At 40.0% G+C, this 24914-nt stretch overlaps 1 protein-coding gene across 1 annotated transcript in view; it reads left to right on the top strand.

The window, feature by feature from the left end:
* Morc1 (MORC family CW-type zinc finger 1) overlaps nucleotides 1-24914 on the top strand; it is a 188581-nt gene that overhangs the window by 97665 nt on the left and 66002 nt on the right. Inside the window, exons 15-16 of the mRNA XM_021185413.1 lie at nucleotides 18800-18928; nucleotides 21935-22040. Of these exons, the coding sequence (XP_021041072.1) occupies nucleotides 18800-18928; nucleotides 21935-22040 (235 nt within the window). The remainder of the gene's footprint in view (nucleotides 1-18799; nucleotides 18929-21934; nucleotides 22041-24914) is intronic.

Raw genomic sequence — 24914 nt, forward strand, 5'->3', positions numbered from 1 at the left:
GAAACTCAAGAAGAATGAAGACCAAAATGTGGACACTGTGCCCCTTCTTAGAATTGGGAACAAAACACCCATGGAAGGAGTTACAGAGGCATAAATGTTATAGTAGTAACCAACTACTTTTTAAAAATTTGGATTTAAGGCCCGCTCCATGAGATGGATCCCATGCCTGATACTACTAAACTAGACCCTAAGACTAGGTCATGGGCATGGGGGGGGGGCGTAAAAACCATTATTTTGCTAAATAAATGACAAAATAAGTCCTAATTGTATACAGTTATACCCATAGATCAGTGTCTTGCTCAACCCTCATCAGAGAAGCATCTGTTTGCCGTAGATGATGGTTAGTATAGAAACCCACAACCAGACAAGGTGCAGACAGTGAGAGACCTTGGAACACTCAGCTCTATATAGAATGTCTTCATCAAAACCCTCCTATTGTGACTCATGGATCTATGCAGAAGAGGAAATAAACAGGTTGTAAGAAACACAGGTCTTGAATGAGTCCCAGGAAACAGCATCTAGACTGAACAGGAGTGAAGTACATGTAAACTTTCAGAAACGGTGCTAACATTCACAAAACTTGAACACATTCAAAGTAGACAAAATTCCAGCAAGAAGGGGCAGTGGACATACGGTCCCACCCTAGCAGGAACCTATTTGTAGTTGACACCTGCAGGGAAAGGGGAAATCAGTTTTCTCCAATGGAGACTGGATATATCAGTCACACTCCAGGGCAAGCCCTGTGCTCAAAAGTAGGCAGCAACACAAAATAGACTCTATGTATTTATGTGCCTTTTTGTTTGACTTTTGCTGTTTGTTTACTTTGAGAGAGAGAGAGAGAAAGGAAAAGTACATGAAGTTAGGTGGGTGACAAGGAATAGGGGATGCTGGAGGACTTGGGCAAGGGAAAAAATGTGAGCAAAATATATTGCATACCAATTTTTTTAAAGCCAGTAAAAAATAACTTCCTGTTAGATACCCATTCGTTGGTAATTTTACCATTTGACAGAGAAGCAACATAACTTTCTCCTGCTAAGATTTGTTGGGAAGGAAAACACAAGAGAGAGTAGTTGGAGATAATTAAGATACTAAGCCAGGGGGACATTCTGGCTGTTTGGCTAACTGGAATGCATACTCTGTTTAGAATTCTTAGGTCACTTCAGCTCCCAATGAATAACAGAACAGTTCAGAAGTTCACCAGAATGGTTTCTGCTGCAAACAAAACCCCCAGCCACCTGACCAAACAAATAAGCAACAAACTCCCACTTTGGCTCTCACCCACTGCCCAGCTTTTTAAGTGATTAGAACTATCATCTAGATATATACTAGATTTATATTATGGCAAACGAGTTGTTTTTACTTACTTTTTAAAGTATTTATTTCTTCAATGAAATTTCTCACAAAGTTGCTTTGCCTAGAATTTAATATGGTTTTATTTTTAAGTCTAAATTTTTTTCACCGTTATGCCTGGATCAAGACCTCAAGACTGTCAATCAGTCTGCTGATTCATGTCCACCTTAATGAAGGTCGAGTTTTTAGCTAAGGACTTTGGAGTTCAAACAATTACAGATCTTATGTTCATCATAAGGACTCTGGGCACAGAAATTATGCTGTTTATGCTTTTTAGTCATGTTTAGTGAGTATATTTCAGCTGCCTTTGCTACAAAACAAAGCTAAAAGATGATCAGGGGTGCCAGGGTATCTATGTGAGATACCAACTCTTCTTTCATCCATTCCATGAACATATCCTTTACTCTGTTTACATATGGCATGCTACATCATACTCGATACCACTGAGCCATGCCATGAGCCTCAAGTTTAATGCCAGCCTAGCTTATATGGGAGACCAGTATGTTATAGTTAATTAAATTCAAGATGTTAATTTTTTTCTAATTGGATGAGGAAACCTCTTAAGAGACTGAAGGAGGCCGGGCAGTGGTGGCACATGCCTTTAATCACAGCACTTGCGAGGCAGAGGTAGGCGGATTTCTGAGTTCAAGGCCAGCCTGGTCTACAAAGTGAGTTCCAGGACAGCCAGGGCTACAAAGAGAAACCCTGTCTCGAAAAAAAACAAGAGAGAGAGAGAGAGAGAGAGAGAGAGAGACACTGAAGAAATCACCATCCAGAGACTGCCCCACCTGGGGATCCATCCCTAATCAACCACCAAACCCAGACACTATTGCAGATGCCAACAAGAGCTTGCTGACAGGAGCCTGATATAGCTGTCTCCTGAGAGGCTCTGCCGGTGCCTGACTAATACAGAAGTGGATGCTCACAGCCATCCATTAAATGGAGCATAGGGTCCCCAATGAAGGAGCTAGAGAAAGTACCCAAGGAGCTGAAGAGGTTTGCAGCCCCCTAGGAGGAACAACAATATGAACTAACCAGTAAACCACCAATCAAAGAAAACAACCAGAGGGACTAGCTCTAGCTGCATATAGAGCAAAGGATGGCCTCATTGGTCATCAATGGGAGGAGAGGCCCTTGGTCCTGTGAAGGTTCTATGCCCCAGTATAGGGGAATGCCTGGGCCAGGAAGAGGGAGTGGGTAGGTTGGGGAGCAGGGGGAGGAGGGAGAGGATAGGGGATTTTTGGAGGGGAAACTAGGAAAGGCGATAACATTTGAAATGTAAATAAAGAAAATATCTAACAACAACAAAAAAAAAAGAATATTAAATCACTCATCAGGTCTCCTGAACATCTGAGTAATGTTAAGAGAGTCCTGCTAGAAAATTAACCTCCTAACTAGGGACAAGGGAGACAGGTGCAGTTCACAAGGCCATGACAACAAGATGCTAAGATGTTTCAGATTACTGTGGCTAGTGTCATGAAAAAATGCCCTAATAGGCTACAGCATTTGAAACCTCGGTGCTCAGTTGGTAGTCCTGTTTGAGACAGGTTATGATTTCTTTAGCCGTTTCATCATTGCTAGAGGAGGTACATCAGTAGAAGTGACCTTTGAGAGCTTAGAGCCTCACCTTACTTCCAGTTCTTGTTCTCTTTGCTTCGTTGATGTGGTTGAGGTGTGATGTCTCAGCTCCTTGCTCCTGTTGCCATTATGGATGCTCTGAAACCATAAGCCAAAATACATTTTTTCTATAAACCACGTTGGGTCATCTTATTTTATTAAAGCAACAAGTAACTAATATAATTATTATATTTAGGAGTTTAGTTTGTTGTTGTTGCGGCTGCTGTTTTGAAGCAGGGCTTATATAGCTCAGGCTGGGTTTTTTGGTTTGGTTTGTTTTTTTGGGGGGGTGGGGCGTGGTTTTTCGAGACAGGGTTTCTCTGTATAGCCCTGGCTGTCCTGGAACTCACTCTGTAGACCACGCTGGCCTCGAACTCAGAAGTTTACCTGCCTTTGCCTCCCAAGTGCTGGGATTAAAGGCGTGTGCCACCACCGCCCAGCAAGGCTGGTCTTAAAAGTGAGAATATTCTTGCTTTGTGTGTATGAGTGCTAAGATTTATAGGTTTGTGCCATCAGGCATAGCTTAGGTATATATAGTTTTGATTTTCATATTTTAAAGACAGGGAAATGAATGTATCCAAAGAAAGTGGTAACAAATGCTAAGTAAAATTACATCCTCTAAAAAAAAGGAAAAGTAATTTATTCCTAAGGAGAGGACAGATCAGAAGAAACCTATTTTGTCCTCTATTTCTTTTGAAGGTTTGTCATAATGAAGTATCTTGTTCTTTCCTTTCTATCCCCCTTAAGCAGAATGGCACAGATTCCAACTGGGGCTAAGATGCCCAGGCATCTGCAAGAAAAGCAGTCATTGAGTGGCTGGCCTTACACACAGCACAAGCAGTTTGAAAAGTTAAATGTAAAATCACTCAAAGGTTTTACTGAAAATAAGGCTGAGAACTGGATGTCCATATATATCAAATAGGACCTTGATCTCTCATCCTGTACACAAATCAACTTAAAATGAATCAAAGACTTGAAATCCAGACCTGAAACTATGAAACACGAGGAAAACTTGAAGTCATTGGTGTAGACACTAACTTTTTGACACTGGCTTCAAAGCATTGTGAGCCATTTTATATGATTAGAATTAGATCTACTAATATATCTATGGGAATAAAGTACAGGGACGCCTATGGGATGAAAGAAAACATTCCCAGGACAAAGAATTAATGTTCACTATATACAAAAATCTCTAAATCTACCAAGAACAGCAAAAAGATCCAAGTGATAAGGACCACTGGTTCATAAAAGGAGAAATAAAGTGACCAATAAATATATTAAAAAGTTCAATATAATACTATTAGTCATGAGGGTAGTGTCCCTAAACACTGCAATAATGTCATCACACTTATTAGAATGGCTGTTATCAAAACAATAAAGTAATGAATGCTGGTGAGGTGTGAAGAGAAAATGAACTGCCATTGACCAGGTGATAAAAATTAGTACGACCAGTAGGAAGAGCATTGTGGAGAGCCTTCAGAAACTAAAAATAATTCTTCCATTTGACCCTGCTATCTCGTGTCTGGGTACTGGCCTCAAGAAAATGAAACCAACACGCAAAGAGACACATTTGTGGTGTCCAGTGCACCATTCCCAATAACTAGGGTGAGCAACCTAGGTGCCCTTCAGTGGATAAGAGCGGACTTTACAACACAGTAAATAAGCACATCTGAATATTATCCAGCCATAAGGAAAAATGAAATCTTGTCCATTTCAGAAAAGTAGTAAAACTGAGGGACAGTTTTAAGTAATTGAATCGGATGTAGACAAGTACATGTTCTCTCTCCTATGTGGTGGATCTGGAGACTTGGTTTACTCAGAGCCCAGTGATTATTAGCTGTTGATAAGGGAGGGAGTGGGTAAAGGAAGGCTGGTCTTGATTGGTGTTCTTTCCTGGGTCAGCTGAAGGCCTGGGTGCCATTGTGCTTTCTATTTAGCTGATGTCCAGGAGGCAACTGTATTTCTCCCATTTTAATGTTTTAATTAGCATGTATTAACTATATCTAATAATGGGTTTCATTCTGATGATTTCATGTGTTTGCATACTATGTTTCAATCACACACACCTAGTTATGTTTCCTTATTTCCCTTATTTCTCTTATCTTTATAGACAAAATCTAACTGTGTGAGCTTGACTAAAGTTACTGGATTTCAACATTTTTTTTCAATAAATAATTGTCGCAGAATATTTGATCACACTGTGAACCCCAAGGTTGTGTTATCTACTGAACAAAAGATGTTTCTAGCTGTGTTGTGGCCCAGCCCTTAGCACATACCTTTAATCTCTTTGGCTGGAAAACAAGTATGCTGTTAACATCCACCTTTAATCCTAAACAATGAATGTAAACTTTCGCTTGTAGAAGGAAGCACCCATGTTTGAAAGGTCTAACTGAGTGGCAGACAAAGTAAGGAATCAGAGAAAGATTTAACAGAACAGGATATGCCCAACTCTCATGAGAACAGAGAGGAAAGGGAAGCTACTTGAGGGGCAGTGCAGGGAGGAAAGAAAAAGAGGCAGTTTTACCAGACAGTTAGAGAGAGCAGGGCAGAGGGAGAAAAGAGGGGTTTTACTGGAACAGTTGTAAAGAGATAGGTTGCAGAGAGAGAGAGGGAGAGAGAGAGAGGGAGAGAGAGATTAGACACAGGTGAAGGTAGAGCAAGCCAGAGAGTGAGAAGAAGCCAGAGATTAAAACATATTGCCAAAGTTAGTAACAGGCAAAGAAGAGCAATTAAGGAAAAGCCAAGAGAAGCTAAATTGAATCAGTCAGCTTTGAGAGGAGTTTAAGCCAGAACAGCTTAGTTGAACCAGCCAGCAAGAGATCAGAAAGAACTAGAAAGAGGTGAGCTTATTTAGCAGTAAGTCTCAGAGGCTGAAAACATTCTGAGCCTAGGTTAGATGGTACAGAGGCTAGGAGCTTCCAAGACTAGGCCTAGGTTAGCAAACAGAGGCATTAAACCTCTGAGATGACAATTTATCAGGAGAATAAAAAAAATTTTTCCAAATTATTTCAGGTTTTAAAAGACTCCTGAAAATTACAGTGATATAACCATTACAGTTTGGTAATGCAAATAGTTTTGAATAAAATATTCTATACATAACCTAACTTAGATTTACTACTCAGAGTTTTCCTCACAGATCTCTGTTGTAGAAAGAGAGATTTTAATTCGATTTACATCAATCCTAGATTATCCTGTTAATGGAATGAATGGATTGAGTTTTTAAACACGTCTCCAGTTATATATTTTGTTATAATTCTGAGTGTTAGCTGTGAGCTTTTGGTCTTTTACTCTTCACAGAAGTAAATGGAAGTTTTGAATCAGCCGAGTTTAGAGATGCTAAAGTAATAAAAATGTTGTAGTCAGTTGATTGTGGATCATCTGCATGGCTTACTTCATTGGTGGCTGGAAACACTATAAATATATTCTGAAAAATGAATTACTTTTTAAGTTCTGAAAAGTTAGTATCTGTTAGCAATCCATGTATTTATCTATCTGTGATTGTATGCCACTCCGTGAAGGCCAAAACTAAAACATTGAAGGGTCATTATTACTGATTTTATTTCTTGCTAGACTGGGTTAGACAAGAACTTTTATGAGTGCAGATTCTGAGCCTGCTTCCTGCATCACAGTTTGAAAATGTCAACACATTTGTACCTTTTAATGTCAATCATCATGATCACTATGGAATGCATGGATTCCTCTCCTTGTGATCTTTCTGGCCTTCTTGCGTATGAGCACATTTTCTCATCTCCAGAATCCAGCCCACAGCAAATTTGTTCTAATACCACGACTGGCACAGATGCGAGCTGTTTATGTCGCTGTGGCTCTTGTGGAATGGAAATAGTTGAGTGTCCATCAGGAGTTAGTGAGAGCTGTTTCTAACCCTGCAGACATCCAGTTGATTTCTTTGCCTTGATCTCTTCCTTGAGTTTGTATAGGCCAGGCCAGGCCATGGCACACAGACAAAGGTCAGGGACAAATTTCTGGAGTCCATTCTCATTCCACAATGTGGGCCCCAGGGATCAGACTCAAACTCCTTTACTGCTGAGCTATCACACTATCCTGATACTATCATTCTCTGTATATTCATGTGTCTTTAATTTGGTCTGATCTTCCAGATGTCTGGGCTAGTGAAATTTCCAATTAGCCTTTAAGCAGTAGTTCTTTAGTATTATGTAATACTTTAGAAAATAGCTAAGGAAGGTAGACTTCAGTTGTATAATTAAATATTCAATAATCTGGACAAATCAAGCAGATATTTAAAGAAAACATTCAGCTCTCTATGTTGGGTACTGCAGCCCGTGATACTGTGCACACCCAGTGTCTTCTTAAGATTTTATCATCCGCTGGAGAGCAGAGGCAGAAGGCGAAAGATAGGAGGTGTTAAACGGTGAAGGGTAGTGTGATCTCAGAGCAGGGAGGAGAGCATCACCCAGACTGGAGCATGCACTCTGTGTGATTACCAACAACCTGCTGTTCCCAGTCTTACAGGGTTTGTGCTAGAGATCATCGTGGATATTCATCCTGCAAGTTAGCTGCATGGCATTCACTGTCTTCGTTAATGTTTTATGACAGAGACTTCATTTCAACTTCGTTTTATCTCAAACAGGTTAACAAAGAGTCTGGTCAGGAATACCAGCAGGAACATTGCTGCAGAATGCTAGGCTCCATGCTAAAGCCATGCTGTGAGAATGGTGGTTATGGGAGATGGCAGATGCAGTACAACTGCACCATATCTGACTGTACATCTCTCTTTCCCCCCTTTTACATTTTATACATTTTTACGTGTATAAAACACTTAGCATCTTTACCTTTTTTATGTACAAGCTGGTGTCATTAAGTACATAATTCTACATGGCTGTCACTGCCATCTGTTTCTGTTTCCAGAGCTCTGTTGATCTTCTAAGACTGAAAGTCAGCATTCATGAAACAATAAGTCATTTCCATCCCCTTATCTTCTGTCTTTCTGTAAGTTTGACTCAGTATTCAACATAAATGCATTTGTCTTTTATGACATTTATTTTACTTAGTTATAGCCTGAAGGTTTTTCATTTATGTTTAAGCATGTGCCAGGATAGCCTTTCTTTTTATGACTGACGGTTAATCCATTTTATATATAGGATGTATTTTGATTTCTTATCTGTCTGTCCATAGATACTTGGGTTTCTCCCACATCTGATCTCTTGTGAAAGATACTGCTTTGGACAATTATACAAATTCTTTCCCTTAGAAGTTCTGAAGTCTGTTGTTAATTATATTCACCATGGTGTGCAGTAGATCTCTTGAACATATTCCCCATGACTGAAATTTTATGTAGTTTGATGAACAACCATTATTGTACCCTTCGTTCCCATGAACTCAATTCTTAGAGATCTACTTATGAGTGAGACCATGGGACATCTGCCTTTCTGGGCTTTATTTATTTATTTTTTTTGTCTTAATGCCCTCCATGTGCATAGGTGCTGTTGCCAATGGCAGGATTTGCTTCCTTTTCAATGCCAAATGTGTGTATTTACTGTGTGTTTCAGACCATTCCTCTAACATTTAGATGGATTCCATGTCATGCCTGTTTTGAGAATAATGCTGTAATGAACTTGGGAATGGAGATGATTATTCTACATTTCCTTTGGGTATACGCATGCTCTGAAGAGCGGTTTTAAGATAGTTCTATTTTTATTTTTTTCGAGCCACCTCTGTTTTGTTCTGTATTGGCTGTACAAACGTTCATCCCTACCAACAGTGTACAAGATTTCCTCCTTTCTGCACCTTCTCCTAAATACTTGCCATCTTTCACGTAAAAAAAAGTTCTAGTCTCACTATGTAGCCTTGGCTGGACTGGAACTTACTGTGTAGACTAGGCTGGCCTTCAACTCACTGTAATCTCTGATCTCCCTCCCTCTCTCTCTCTCTCAACACCTCTCTGACTGTATAACTCCCATCATTTCACTTTCTTCTTATTGCATGGATGCTGGATCTTTCACAGATGGCTTCCCCTTTGTTATTTTACTGTGGTCCATCCCACTGACTGATTTTGCACATTGAATTTTTGTACATTGAATTAAGAATAAACAGGGCTGTATTGTAATACACATACACACATATGTCGTTGGATTTAGTTTGCTCACATTTTAATGAGAATCTTTGCATCTACCAAGAGAATGTTGACTTATAATTTTATTTTTTTGTAGGATTTTGTTATGGAATTATCATCAATGTAATGCCTCCCTTATAGAATGAGTTACAAAGGAGTATTTCTTCTTCTTCAGTGTTTTTTTTTTTAAGGAAACTTGGAGAAACTTTAATGTTAGTTTATCTTTTAATAAGTCTGATGTTCAATGTTTATTTTCAGTTTGAGAGAATTTAGAATCACAGGGGAGCTGTGCTTCTGGGCATGCGTATGAGACTTTACTATGGTTACTTTAACCGATGTGGGGAGACATCTATGAATTGTGCATGGGAACATTCTCTGGTCATGGGCAGCAAGACACCCCAGGAGGAAGCAGAATATTGCACCAAAGCATGCATTTGTGGCACTAGAATCCTCACCCTGCATGTGATATGAGCGACTGTTTCAAGCCCTTGCTTCCTTGACTTCTTTGCCATGAGTACCTTAGACTGTGATCTAAAACACGCCCTTTCTCCCTAACATTGCTTGCTCAGGGTACTTTATCACAGCAATGGGAAGAGAAACGGAAAAGCAAGTACCTGTCCCAGGGTATGCTCTTGATTACAGATTCAAGTTCCTTACTCATCATAACTCTGTTCAGATTTTCTGTTTCCCTCCTCCTGGGTTTATCCTGGTAGGATTTACCTTTTTTGGAATTTGGCCACTATGTGTACATTTCTAGTTCACTGCCATAGCATTGCTCACGTTAGTATCCCTTTTTCTCCCACTGTAGAATTGGTAGTCATGCCTCTCCCTTGACTCATTATTGTAATGACTTGAATCTCTTAGCTCTTTCTTCTCAGTCCATCTAGCAGATGTTTGTCAGTCACTTGATTTTTTTTCTTTGAGAACCAAATTGTTATTTTATTGATGTTGATTTTTTGGTTTTTGTTTTTTTTACTTCATCTTTTATCTGACTTTTATTTATTCCTTTCTGCCATCTTCAGGTTTGGTTGACCCATTTTTCAGCGAGTTTTTTTTTTTTTTTATTGTAAAGTTAGGTTTTTGATTGATATCATTTTTTATGAGCATTTGTAGTTGTAATTTCCACCATAACATTGATTCTGTTGTCTCTCACACATTTTAGTGTGTTGTGGGTTTTGTTGTTGCTGTGTTTTCATTTGTTGATAGATATTTTCCAATTTCTTTATGACCTCTTCTTGGATTCATTGGGTAATTCTTATTTTGTCAATTTCATACAAGTTGCAGTTACTTGGGAAAAGGGACCCCACTTGGGCATCTGCCTCTATTAGATTGGCCTGTTGGCAAGTCTGTGAAGCAGTTTCTTGATTGATAATTTATCCCGAGCTTTTGTTCCCACCGGCAGAAACTCACTCAGGACAACCGGAATCTTCTGCGGCAAAGCTTTATTGCTTACTTCTCAGGAAGACGACCGACCCCAGAAAATGGAGTCGCTTATATAGCCCTCAGCCATGGCGTTTCAGCACCTGATATGGCGTGTCAGCTCCTGATTTGTTGCTCGCCCATCACCCCACTATTACGCCCCGAGAATGGGCAGTGACTAGGAGTGAGTTCACTCTTGCACTTGCATACAAGGTTTGTTTACTAGTTAGGCACAGCGGAGGCCAGCGCCATCTTATAATGGCGATTGCTCGCTGCAAGCATGGCTCTCCACAGCGATTGCTCGCAGCACGGCTCTCCACAATAATTGATGTGAGTGACAGGTGTCAGGTGACTGTGGGACGTGTCACCCCTAGACAGGTGGTTCTGGACTGAGCAAATTGAGCAAACATTGGAGAGCAAGCCAGTAAACAGCATTCCTCAGTGGTCCTTCAGTTTCTGGCGATGGGGTTCTGGCTGAGTTCCTGCCCTGATTTCCCCTCATTGATAGACTATGACACAGGCGTGCAGCCTTCCTCTCCCAGTTGCACTTGGCCAGTGTTTGCTCATAGCACCAGAAACTAACCTAGTGCGGTGCTTAATAGTACTCTATTTAATTTTCACAAATATATGGATTTCCCAGGTTTTCTTCCTATTTCTTTCCTATTTCTTCTTCTTTCCTTTCCTTTTTCTTTTACGTTTTCATATTTTTCCATTTTTTAAAAAAATGAAAAACACTCTCTTTATTTTGTTTTGTTTTGTTTTATTTTATTTTATTTTATTTTATTTTTGAGAGTATAATATAATGACATCATTTTTGTCCCCGTTTCTCTAACTCTCACTTGCACCCCTCCCACCACTCTTCTAATTCATGGGAAATCCCATGCTTTGGCCCAGGCTATTTTGAGACTGCAGGCTCAGAGAGCTCTCTTAGACCTCTGAGCTCTAGGACCACCAGTCAGTCACACCACCCGTCATCCTGCCATCCCTGACTTGGTGTGGGGTTGGCTTGTTTTATTTTTTTAAGTGATAACTAATTTTATTTTATTATGGTTAGAGAAAATACCATTTATACCATACATGTTTTTATTTCTTTCTGGGTTTGGAAAGATTCATTATGTTAAGGAGTCAGGAAGTTTCTATAGCTAAAGTGTCATGTCATGGGCCAGGGAAGAGGAATGGAGTGAACTAAGAATCAAAGATGGAAGATAAAAAAAAAAAACCTAAGAATTCCTACTAGATATTTTTTATTCTTGGTACTGAGGGAAGGCGCTAGAAAGGTTGCAGAGGAGGAGTTTGTTAAAGCATCATCATCATCATCATCATCAGGTACTGGGGAATGGACCCAGGGCACTGTTTCTGCTAGCAAGTGTTTTACTAGTGAACTTTATCCCTTGCTCTATTTATTTGTAATTATTAAGTTATTGATATTATTTAGTGGATTAGTTGATTGGTTTGGTTTTTTGTTTGTTTTTTGTTTTGTTTAGTTTTTGAGATAAAGGCACACGCTTAAGTCTAGGCTGCCGAAACCCAATGTGTGATCTAGACTGTCCTTGAATAAATAGCGATCCTCCTGCCTCAGCATACTGAGTGCTAGAATTTATAGGTGTGAAGCCCCACCCCCCCCAGCTTTATGCCATATTATTTAAACAATATTCCTGGAGTGCATTTGAGAAAGCTGATTGTAGAGGTAAAGAAAGGCATAAAATACACTGTAATATCTGAAATTCTTGGCAGTTGAGGAAACCAAGAGTGAGTGGATGTCTGGAGTTAGAGAGAATTGCACAGCCATTTGCTGTGGCTGCCATAAAATATATACCAAAGGTGGCTACAGCAAGAGAAAGTTGTTTCCCAGCAGTGTTAGAGGCTGGAAAGCCTATTGACAAGGTGTGGTGACAAAGTGTGGTGAATTGGCGTTCACCCCGGGGGCTTCTTCTGGTTTAGATTGCTGCCATTTAGTTGTAAGCTCAATGTCCTCTGCTCTGAACTCACTCAGGTAGACAGGACAGACTTGCTGCTGTCTCTGTCTCTTCTTGTCATTTGCTTTTACTGAGGATATTTTTTGTATTGAAGTTTCTCTTGCCTGGTATTTCTATTTAAATTTGTTGCATTAGCGCTGCCAAAGGGATCATGGCAACTGGTTCTTACTGCTTGCATACAACAATGGTGTGAATGTGGCTTCTCTACTTAAAGCTCCTAGACTTAATTTTAAGATATGGTTAATAACATATACTGTTGTATGCTCTAACTCATTTTCTAGTTGCTCTATAAAAGGGGTGGATTAATAAATGATACACAGGCAAGCTTTTAGTTAGAATAAGGAAAAAGGAAGAGGACCCCAAGAAGAGAAAAGAATGAATGAAACATTAAAACCAGGGATTTAAAAAAAAAACCATCAGTAGAAACTATTATGAGCAATAATATACCAACAAATTGGAAAACCTAGATGAAATGAAAAATTTTCTATATATTTATTTATTTCTAAAACTGAATCACATAAATAGCATAAAACACTGTGTTAAGGATGAAGTATCCAGTCTCTTTTGTAAAGCTGTTTTCATGTGAATTTTGCCAGTTAGCTTCCTGTTTTTCTTTAGCTTATTGTTAGGTGCATCTGTTTGTAATTGTTTTATCTTCTTGCTCTTTTGAACTTTTTATTAATATTTAAGATTCTTCATTGTCTCCTGTGACCAGTTGTGGTTTGAAATCTATTTTGTTTAATGTTTGCACAGCCATGCTTGCTCTTTGTGGTTGTTTTGTTTGCAAGAAATATTCCTTCTTATAATTTTATTTGTAACCAGTCTCCATCTTAGTATCAAAAGACATAGCTTTCTTCTTTGTCTCATTTGCATCTGTACAGCACATATAGAAATCATATTTTTAATTCACTCTAACTTGTGTCTTTTGAATGGTGACTACATTCTCTTCTACACTAAAGTAACCGCTGATAGAGAGGGGCTTTGGTCATTGTGCTGATTGTTTTCTGGATGCCTTACAGCTTTTTATTTGTTCCGTGTTTCTTGGTTTACTTTCTTCCATTGTGTCTGTCTGATTACTGTAATGAAGCACTTAAATTCCTTCCTAGTTTATTTTTCTTGTTTCAGACAAGGTCTCAGTATGCAGCCCAGGCTGGCCTCAGACTTGGGATGTGGTCCCCACCTTCAGAGTCCTGGGATTATAGGCAGACACCCCTTTTTTTTCATTTCCCATCTCTTTTTCTGTTACTTAAATTCTTTAGCCATTTTCTTTGTATGTATCATATTTACTACACAAAAATTATAACATTCTAATGTTAATATATAGCCTCTTTACTTCAGTAATGTTAGTGTGTGTGTGTGTGTGTTTATTGTGCCTTTTCTTTTTTAAAATTCTCATTTGTTTATTTTGCTTGTGTGTTTATTTTCTAAAGAGAGAAGGAAAGGGTTTGGAGTTAGGTGGCTGGGGACATAGAGTGTACCTGAGTGGCATCGGGAGAGGAAAACTATCATCAGACCATATTGTATGAAAACAAATCTATTTTCAGTAAATATTTATATATAAATATATATGTACACACATGCACACTAACATGCATGCTCACACACCTGTCTTTGTCTTTTAACCGCTTGATTATAATGAGTATTGTTTTATATTTGAGTTTGCCCTACTTAGAAATTCTTACAGTTCTTGCATATGATATCGTTATTAATGCCTTTAATCAAATATGGAGACAATTTGTCATTACTTATTTAAATGACTTTAGCTTTTATAATGAAGTCTCTCACTGAACCTGGAGCTCACTGACGGGGCTAGCCTGCCAGTCAGCGAGCCCAGGGATTTTCTTGTATCTGCCTTCCTAGGGCTGATCACAGGCATGCACTTCTGTATTCGCCACTGAAAGTGGATGTGGGGGATTTGAACTCAAATCCTCATGCTTGCACAGCAGCACTTTACCAGCAAAGCCATCCTCTAACCTCCCTTTTAGACCTGTGACAGCATGTATGTTGGTCAACATGGTGGGGTTACTCTGGCTTCAGAGGCTCGGTTCACTTTCTTGTGGTCATTTTCCTTTCTGCTCCGCACACACATAATTTCCATTATTGCATCTTCAACTTCACTGGCTCTCCCCTGTTCCTGCTAGAATCTGCACTTGAACACTTCAGGGAAACATCCATTTTGGCTAATGGATGGCTCTGCTCAGGAATTCTTTTCTGCTTCTTACTAGTATTCATGTTTCTCTGGTACTTCTGTTTTTACATCATTTTCTTCAGGGTTTTTTTTTTCTTTCCTCTTTTAGAATTTGCTCTAAAGTTTTTTGTAGATGTTTGCCAAGTAAAGCTTCTGTTGGCTTAGTTTTCCTTTTGTTTTGTATGCCTTAGGATATTGTTCTTGAAAACTCCGTGTTGGAATCTGAGAGTGTGGTAACTCTGGAGACTGGGTCTGACCTTTGTGGCCTCTTGTGTTTTATTTTGATTTTACTGTTATAAGGTGGTCTCTTGGCAGAGGATCAGCCTGAGATGTAAACTTAAGTCTTCTCTGGTATATTTTGATCTTCTGCTACCTTCTGGTCACTTAAATGTCTCTTGTACAGATTGCTGCTTTTCTTTAGCTTGCCAAACATAGCTCCCAAAAGTGAGATCACAGAAAAAGCAAAGGTTTAGAAGAAAAAGGTATCAGCTCCTCAGATCTCCTGGAGCCAATGGGGACCTGTGATGTCAGTGGCCCTCCTTCATCCTCTGCCCCTCATGAGGACCAGCACTGGGTTCCCCTGGCACTGGGGAAGCAGTTATTGGTCAACCTTTTTTGCTTAGTCTGAGTTATCAAAATGTGCACCAGCTTTTCCAGGGACTCTTTCTGTCACAGGGTTAGGGTGGATAGGATGAGTGGGGACTACTGGGTAGGAGCTGAACTGGCTTTGTAATCCTCTGATAGGCTCCAAAGTCCCAAAATAGTTACACTCAAGAGATTCGGCCAGTGATGTTTCTGTCTAGATGGTAAAACTGGTTTGAGAGCATCCTATTCTCTCATTCTTTGCTTCAGTGTATCTCATATTCATCTTTATCGTAATCCTGTAAGACAAGTTACTATAATCATTCACTTTTCATAATATAGTTCATTATTTTTCTCTTGTCTTGAGAGAGAGAGAGAGAGAGAGAGATCATGCAATGTTGATTTTTTTTTCTGGGTCTAAGGTAACTTGCTTGCAATGATTGTCTCCACCTCCATCCATGACCATGCATGTCTTTCTCCTCTTGCTTACGTCACTCAGGATCATATTTTCAAGCTCCAACCATATGCCTGCAAAATTCATGATGTCTTTTTTTTTAATAGCTGAGTAGCTTTCCACTGTGTAGCTGAACTACATTTTCTGTATCCATTCTCCTGTTAAGGACATCTAAGTTGTTTCCAGTTTCTGGATACTATGAATAAAGCTGCTATGAACATAGTTGAGCAAGTGTCCCTATGGTATAGTGGGGTATCTTTGGGGTATAGTCCCAAGAATGGTATAGCTGGGTCTTGAAGGAGAGTTATTCCCAGTTTTCTGAGAAATCATCAAATTGATTTCCAGAGTGGTTGTACAAGTTTGCACTCTCACAAGCAATAGAGGAGTGTTCCATTACTCTACACCTTTGCCAACATGTGTTATCACTAGAGTTTTTATTATTTTTCTTACATCTATTTATTTTGTTTATGTCTGGGGATATATGTAGAGGTCAGAGGACAGGTAGTAAGGTGTGTTTCTCTCTTTCTGCCTTGTGCATCATCAGGGATCAAACTCATGTTGTCAGATTTGGCACCAAGCACCTTTGTCTACTGAACCATATTGCCTACCCAACATTCACTTGATGGATAAGAAAACTTAGCAGTTTGCCCAAAATTTTGCAAATAATATGTATCAGAGCCAGCATATATTCTATATCATTAAAATCTATAGGACATCCCTTAGATAGGAATGACAAAATAGTTAATATGAAAATCAGAGGAGCAATTCTCGTAATCCACTTCAGATTCAAGAGAGTGGTCCTTCAGGATCTAGAGAAGTGGAGGATGAGGTGGACCACGACTAAATAACAGGGCTGTGGGGGCAGGGGCTTAGTTGGTTGGTTGCTTGTTGGAGAGTACTGAGTTCATAGTCGTCACCCGGCTTTGATGATCTTGATCCACCTCTCAACACCATATAAACCTAACTCGTTTACTAAGAAATGGAGACAGTGGGATCGGGAGTAATTGTAATTGTCTTGGTCAGTATTCTATTGCTGAAGAGATATCATGACCGAGGCAGCTTTTATAAAAGAAAGCATTTAATTGGGGGCTTGCTTACATTTTTCAGAGGTGTAGTCCATTATCATCATGGTGGGAAGCACGGTGGCACACAGGCAGACATGATGCTGGAGAGGTAGCTGACAATTCTATATCCACATCTGCACGGAGTAGGGGAAGAGAGACAGAGACAAGGGACAGAGAGAGAGACAGAGAGAGACTGAGACTGGGACTGACTTGAGATTTTGAAACCTCAAAGCCCAGAGGCATTCTTCCTCTAACCTTGCCATGTCTCCTAATCCTTCACAAATGTTGCCTGCCACTCACCGATGTCCAAGCTTTCAAATGCATGAGCCTCAAGGGGCCATTTTCATTCAAACCACCTCAGTCATCCTCAGCGAGATGGAAATTCCAAGGCCAAATAATAAGCAAAAGGCAGATACTGAGTCTGAATGGAGAGTTCACCAGGCCCGTGCCTAAGGAGGATTTGTTTGAAAGAGTCAGGAAAATTTTAGTGAAGCATCAAGATAGAAATTTAGGGATCTGTGAGTTCTTTTTAGTTGTCTAGCTCATGGAGAAAAATCTGTTTCGAAGACTGACCTTTTGGTCTGCTTGTTTTAAAATTAAACATGTGAAGAATGGCCTTGTTTCCAGTATCTCTAGGGTTTATACTTCCGAATGCACTTTTGGAAATGTGAACATTGGTGATGGTGTTCTCTGTGGACGTATTTCAGAAGTTCCATAGCCACATGGCTAGGTTGTCATATTAGGTGCAATAATATTGCCATATTTATATATGCCATATTTGTATAAATAATATGCCGTGGTTGCCATATTAGGTGAAATAGGAAGACTTGGTTCTTTTCTTTTTATTAATGATCCTTTTAAAAATAGTACCTGCGTGCACATGGAAATATTAGAAAGTGTTCACAGAAAGTAAAAGTACCTTCCTTAGCGTTCTTCATTACCCTTTTCTTCTTTAAAGATATCTACTGTTAAAACCTCATTTGGGGCTTGAAGAGATGGACCAGTGGGTTAAAAGCACTCTGTGCTCCTGTAGAAGACTGAGGTTTTATTCCCAAGACCCACATAGAATTTTATGCCACCGGTAATTCTGGTCCAGGGGATTCAGCATCTTTTTTTGGCCTTGGTGGGCACTAGGCACACATGGTATACAAGCTTATGGGTGAGCAAAGTGCCAATACACAGAAAAAATAAATTTTCAAAATGTTTAAAAATAATATTTTTCATACTTCTAGTAAAGTATTTCCAACCTAGTAGTTACAAAAACAGTATATTCTGGTGTTGCCTTGTATATTTTAAAAATAAAAGCTGTGTTTTGTAGAGCCTTGTAAGACACTACATTTATATGTTCCTGTATCCTCTTCAAGATGCCCAGGGTTCTTCCCTGTTTGAAATTGGAGTTTATCAGTTATCCATAACCTTCTTTGTTATTTCCCAATTTTTTGCTATTCTAATAATTCTGTAGTGTATACACAGCTGTGAAATTTCTAGATCAGTGGATAAGAACACAGCTTCTTAAAGAGATCCTAACACTCTTCTGAGATGAGTGCCATTTCCTAGCAAAGAACATTATAGAAGTTAGGGTTAAAGCGGAACAGAGAACACAGCCCAGGAAAAAAACAGAACCAGTGATGATATATGGTCTGCGTGATAGGAATGATAAATATTTGTAGCAATAATTTAAAAAATGGCCTATACACATTAATTAGCATAGCTCTTCCTGGGACTATTTAAGAATAATACTTTAAATGTCACCATGTTTTATTGCAACAATAAAAGTGTAACTTTTTATAACTGCTGTTGTCTTTAGTTTCATTGTAAAGATAGTACTCATTATTGTGCGTGATCTGAAAATGCAAGAGCATATAAATCAATAAACATATTCCACCTATAAATACCAAACAGAGATAACAGTACATCAATCTCTTATTTATATTTTGGCTTCTACACGGTGGAAATTACATTGTATTTGTACTTACATGTAAACGTTTCTTTGTTAATCACCTTGACTGTGTTACTTACTTATTTTGTCCTTACACTGTCTTTTTTTTTCCCCTTCAGGTAATAGAAACCTAACACTGTTTTGGGACGAATTTAAATATCAGCATAGCAAAGACACAGACAGCTCTTTGGAGTCTCTCCAATGGCGAAGAAGACAAGCCATGGCTATCCCATTCATCCTACAATGCGGTGAGTGCTGAGTGCCAATCTAACAAATGTTCATGATTTCCTAAAGGGTCAAGTCATGGGGCTAAGGAGACAACACAGGGTAAAAACTGCTGTTTGCCTCTGAGGAGTTACTGTCTAGGCAAGAATTTTACATAAGTACAATAGAGGGGAAGTTGGGTATGTGAAGGTTTGAGGCAAAAAGTTTTTGAGCATGGGGTGAAGATGGAGTGAGTGTGAAACTGTAGGCGAGATGTCATGACACAGGCAGCATATGAGATAGTTGCTATGATTGGGTTTTGAGACGAGGGATAAGGCACAGGGAAAGATAGCTAATATCAGATATGCACCTTAGAAATATTTGTGATCAAAGCACCAGAAACAGCCATTTTCCTGCTTTTAGTATATAACACTTTCCTACTTTTAATATGTAATATTGTGTCTGAGGCTAATAGGACTTCTGTAATCTTAATAACAAAATAAGTGGGGGGATGAGTCAATGAAGAAAGATACAAGTATTTCCTTGGGGAAATGCCTTTATGTGTCTTGAATTCCAAGGCAACATTTTTTGATTAACAATGGGAGGTTGTGTTGTGCTATATCTCCAACCCAAATATGCCCCGGCAATGAAAACACAACTCAATTAATATGAATACATGCTGTGAGCCTAGACTGGGCAGATCTATAGCTACACTACCATCTTCCACATCTCTGAGATCCCTTAGAACTTGTAGTTTTTCCAGGCCATGTGCTTCTGCTCCACTTTTCTTCTTCTTCCTCCTCCTCTGCATCCTCTCCCTCTTCCATTTTCTCCTTCTTCTCTCTTCCCACCTTCCACTCCATCTTCCCTTTTATCTGCCTAATCATCAATTCTCATTTATTTTACAAATTAAGGTGGGAAGCAGGTTTACAGGAAATCACTCGAATGCTGACTCACTCCTTGTTTACAATCCCTCACAGGAGACCGGAATTAGCATCAAATATAATTAGGGCTTATTAAGGTTTCATTCCTGTGAAGAGACACCATGACCAAGGCAATACTTATAATGGACGCTATTTAATTGGTCCTGACTTACAATTTCAGAGTTTTAGTTCATTATCATTGTGTCAGGAAGACATGGTGCTGGAATTGCTGAGAGTTCTACATCTTGATCTGACGACAACCAGGAAGATAATCCCTTCCACAGGCAGCCAGGAGGAGGGTTATCCATCCACACTGGACAGAGCTTGAGCATAAGACCCCACAGTAACTCACTTCTTCCAATGAGGCCACATAACAGGACCATATCTTCTAATAGTGCCACTTGCCATTGGCCAGGCATATTCAAACTACCACAGAGGCATTGGGAAATTCTCAGTAGTAGGACAGCAACATGAAATCACCAAGCACTCGATACACCTTCAACCTGCTCTCCAAAGGGCTTGGAGTTAAGGACAATATACTTTCTATCACCCGGAAGTCCAGTAGATAAGACAGACAAGTACCAGAAGAGCGCCTCCCCCACACATTCCAGGGGGAATTATTGAGTCAGATGTAACTTCCAGTAAGGCAACTCCGTGAAGGATGATTTGATGCAGGGGCAAATCATCCTTCTATTGAGAATTTCCCAATACCTCTGTGGTGGTTTGAGTATGCTTAGCCAATAGCAAGTGGCACTATTAGGAGGTGTGGTCTTGTTACAGTGGTATGGCCTTGTTGGAGGAATTGAGTCACTATGGTGGTGAGCTTTGAGGTCCTGTGCTCAAGCTCTGCCCAGTGTGGAAGGATAACCATCCTCCTGGTTGCCTGTGGAAGAGAGTCTCTTTCTAGTTGTCCTCAGATCAAGATGTAGAGCTCTCGGCTCTTCCAGCACCATATCTTCCTGCACCGTGCCATACTTCCTGTCATGATGATAATGGACTAAAACTCTGAATTAATGAGGGATGGTCAGACCTGTGCTGGTAGAGCCTTTTGTAATAGAAGACCCAGGGAAGAGATGTAAATGCATGAACTGATGTGTTCCAGTGAGAGTTAGTAAATGGAATATGGCATGTTCCATATGGAATATGGAATGAGGCCATGGACGACAGTATGTGAGAGTCTGCCAAGTGACAATGATAATGCCCAATAGTTACTACATATATTTGATGCCTGCTAAGGAAACGCTGATTCCAGTGGCTAAAAGCCATATGGGATCCCGGTAGTCATTGGATATCTCTGAGGATTAATCACCTATTTAGAAAATAAGGGTGGTGCTTATAACCCATAAGCACTTATGTCATAAGGTGAACATGTGATCTAAGATATGAACTTTGCTAAGCGATTGAGAAAGTGTTTAGTGGTGTTGATTTTTATCGTCATTAATACTACAAAGCCATCTATCCTCAGCTCTTCTTTCTATAAATACTAGTAGAAACATTTTTTTTAACAGATGATTGTTCTGACACAGAAATTAAGTCATTCTCTCAAGATCCACAGGCTGTAGGAGGTAGTTCAAGGGCTTATTGGCTGTGCAAACTGCTTTTGCCTCAGGAGTGCAGGAAATGTTTACCTTTGTGTCAAGAGGGAATCCAGGATTAAATTTAGGTTTAGCCTAAAGGCAGCTGTGTGCCTTGGGCATAAAGGCAAGGAGGAATTGTAAGGGGAAGCACACAAGGAGTAAGATCAAGGGAAAGAACAGGCAGAGGAGGGTAGTGTGTGAATGACTTACAGATCTTGACTTTCACTTTTTCTGTCAGTTCTGTGGATCCAAATGGAAAGTGGAGTGGATGGGAGTGGGCTGGAAACCATGGGAGTCAAAAGGGAGAGGGTGGTCTAGCGAGGTTCCTTGCTCACAAGTAATAGCAACCAACCTGGAGGAGTCACGATGATGATTGCACATTTCTTGGAGAGCTTTGCATATAGCTCCTGGAAGGCTGGAATAGACGGTCGACGTGCAAGGGTGTGTGCTGAAAGGGCCACTGCTTCGGGTGTGGCTGAACTGACTGTTTGTTTGTTTGTTTGTTGTTTAAATAGATTCATTTCTTTTGTGTTTTTGTCTTAATGGTCAGATCTTTGTCTCAAATGGAGAGTTCTGCCTTCCTCTTTCAATTACCAGGAAAAAGGATTTCCTGACCTATGGATTTGTGCCAGTAATCCCAACAACCTGGAAAACAGGTAAGTTGATTAATTCTCCAAAACTTCTCTTGTCAATGTAAAATTCCTAAGGTATCCCTTATAAACCTTGAAAGTATCAGTTGTAGAGAGATTTTTACCTTAGAGGCCCATTTCTCTTTAAAGCCTTTGTAAACTCCTTGGCTATCTATGAGAATATTGTTGGTTAGGATATTTTTCTATTGATTTACAGATCTGGCTGGACGGTGGTGGTGCACACCTTTAATCCCAGCACTTGGGAGGCAGAGGCAGGTGGATTTCTGAGTTCGAGGCCAGCCTGGTCTACAGAGTGAGTTCCAGGACAGCCAGGGCTACACGGAGAAGCCCTGTCTCAAAACAAAGAAACAAACAAACAAAAAACAGATCTGCTATCACAAAGCACAGGTCCTCCTGTGTGTGGGCCTTCCACCTAGCAGGAAGCCTTGGCCTCCTGAGCTGTATTTCCCATCCATGCACACAGCCAACAACTTACAGGAGTGTTCCTAAGAGGGTGTATCCGGCAGCTCTAAGCTGTTAGAATATGTGCTTTTTAAAAAAAAAAAAAAAATTTAAGTCATATATTGATTCCATTATTTTATATGCTAGAGGAAAAAGTTCAGACTAAACAGGAAAAAGGGCCGATTAAATATTGATGGCTGTTGGGGTTCTGACGAGCCCTTTTAGACTACTATCCTTTCTCTAGGGAAGAGAGTTAGTATTCCTTTTTAATAGAGGCATCTTCGCCCCACCCCAGCACTGCTTTCTCTGTACAATCTCCTCTATGTCCTTAGAGCTAAAGAGTAAAGGGATCACTTTTACTAATGTGGACCCGAGAGTAATCCCTCTTCTTCAAGTATGTTTATCCAGCTCTGAAGACTAACCACGGAGGCCCCGGGGAAGCTGCCTTTCACAGCTTTCTTTACTTCCATTGTCCCGTGACCCTGAACTAGCATGCTCTCGCCCTCATCCCTTAGCAACTAGGGATGCCTCACAAAGCATTGCAGAATCATCCTCAAGACCACATTAACTTTGTCCCTTTTACGCATCCAGATAATTCCACTTGCAAGGAGAGGCAAGACAAATTTAGTTGTGTTGACAGAAAATTGATGGACTCTGAAACTATAAATACCAGAAAGTGCTTCTATTTCTTGTTCCCTGAAGTCCCTGAACCTTTCAACACAATGGCATAATACTGACCATCTGTATGTCATCCCCACTGAACAGATTATAATAAAATATGCAGAAAACAGCAGCAGGAGGCTTAGCAAGATGTAAGAGCATCTAATTGGGAGCAGGCGCTTCCTGCATAGGGAACTCACAGTCTGTTGTGTGGATACGATGACTCCTGGGGGAAGACTGGGCATCAGTCCTGTGACCTCACTCAGTCCTCTGATTCAGCATCCCAGTCTGGACCTACCTTCATGAAAAGTGGGGATTGATGTATGCCAGGAGACCTATGCACTGTTGAGTTTAGATAGAATCATATAAAATAAACTCATATAAACAAACCTGATGTGGTTGTGTATTAGGGCATGTTCTGTAAGAACAAGAACTGTCAAGAGTCTTGAGAGTAGACAAGGTATTGCCCATAGTCCCAGAGCCCACAGTTGGTGGTCCAAAGTGGCTTCCTAGTAGCCACCAAAGTCAGTGCTAGTGGATGGCGTTTGAATGAACAATGGTCTACGAAACAGAACTTGAGACAGAAACACCCCTTTTGTAAACACAAAAGCTTACCCTTCCATCTTCATAAAAGTCCTGTGAACTCATTCCATCCCTAAGAGGAGAAAGCACAGATACTTAGAAGGTTTTAGTGACCTGCTGGCGATTCTCCCTTCAAGCTGAACTTGAAGCAGAGAGTCTGTCATAGAACATCCTATGACATCCTATGGAACTCAGTTCTACTTTACATGCATTTAATGATTAAAACCATCTTACCCATGGTAGTGTTCAGGGCCAGCAGCCTGGACAAACTAACATAGAGCCAGTTTTGCTGAGGCTACTGAAGTCTTGTTTGTTTGTTTTCTGGTTCAAGCACAGAGGGAAACTACATTTTTGTTACAATCTCTGAGAAATAGCTATCAGCACGCTCCCATTATATTCATGATATGCATTCATCTGTATTGAATGCAGGGATCACCAGCAGAGTAAAAATGATGCCTGTATTTGGCTGAAGTAAAAATCTCCTCTATTTCAGAAAGGATGCAAAATACATAGAGGTTGTACTGCATATTAAAATTGTTGTCCAAAGATCTTTGAAGGTAGACAGTTGCGTGTGCTTCATTTTAATAAAATACTTCCTTTCTCTGTTCTGAATAAAAACTTAACATGGCCAGGAGGTTCTTTTCTCAAATGAAGTAGTCCTGTGTAAGTGCTGCTCCATAAGTGTCTTCAGGTTCATGTGGTTGGTGGCTGTATAGACATCCTTGTGCAGTCATCCTTGGGCTTTGTTTATATAGCACCTTCCTTGGAAAATAACAATAATAGCCAATACCACATGAAGGCAGAATGAAGTAGGTTTTCACAGCAGTGCTTGAATTCAGTGGTAGTTCCTCACTCTTCTCTGCTGGTAGGGGTCAAGAGAAATCCATGCTCAACGCACTGAAAAACAGAGCAGGTGGTTTCCTTCTGCCTTCTATTTCCTTCTCTGTTTCCAGTGTGGAGAGGTCCTCCCCATTCCCAGTCTCCTCTCTCTCTGAGCCCAACACCCTTATGTTTTCTGATTCCCTCCACCTCCTCTTTTAGTGACCGGATACAACTTTCCCCTCCTTCCACGTGTCAATAATAGAAAACTTCTTAGGCTAGGGTTTTACTGCTGTGAACAGACACCATGACCAAGGCAAGTCTTATAAAAAAACAGCATTTAAGCCGGGCGTGGTGGCGCACGCCTTTAATCCCAGC

The sequence above is a fragment of the Mus caroli genome, chromosome 16 (genome assembly GCF_900094665.2).
Source record: "Mus caroli chromosome 16, CAROLI_EIJ_v1.1, whole genome shotgun sequence".
Lineage (NCBI taxonomy): Eukaryota > Metazoa > Chordata > Mammalia > Rodentia > Muridae > Mus > Mus caroli.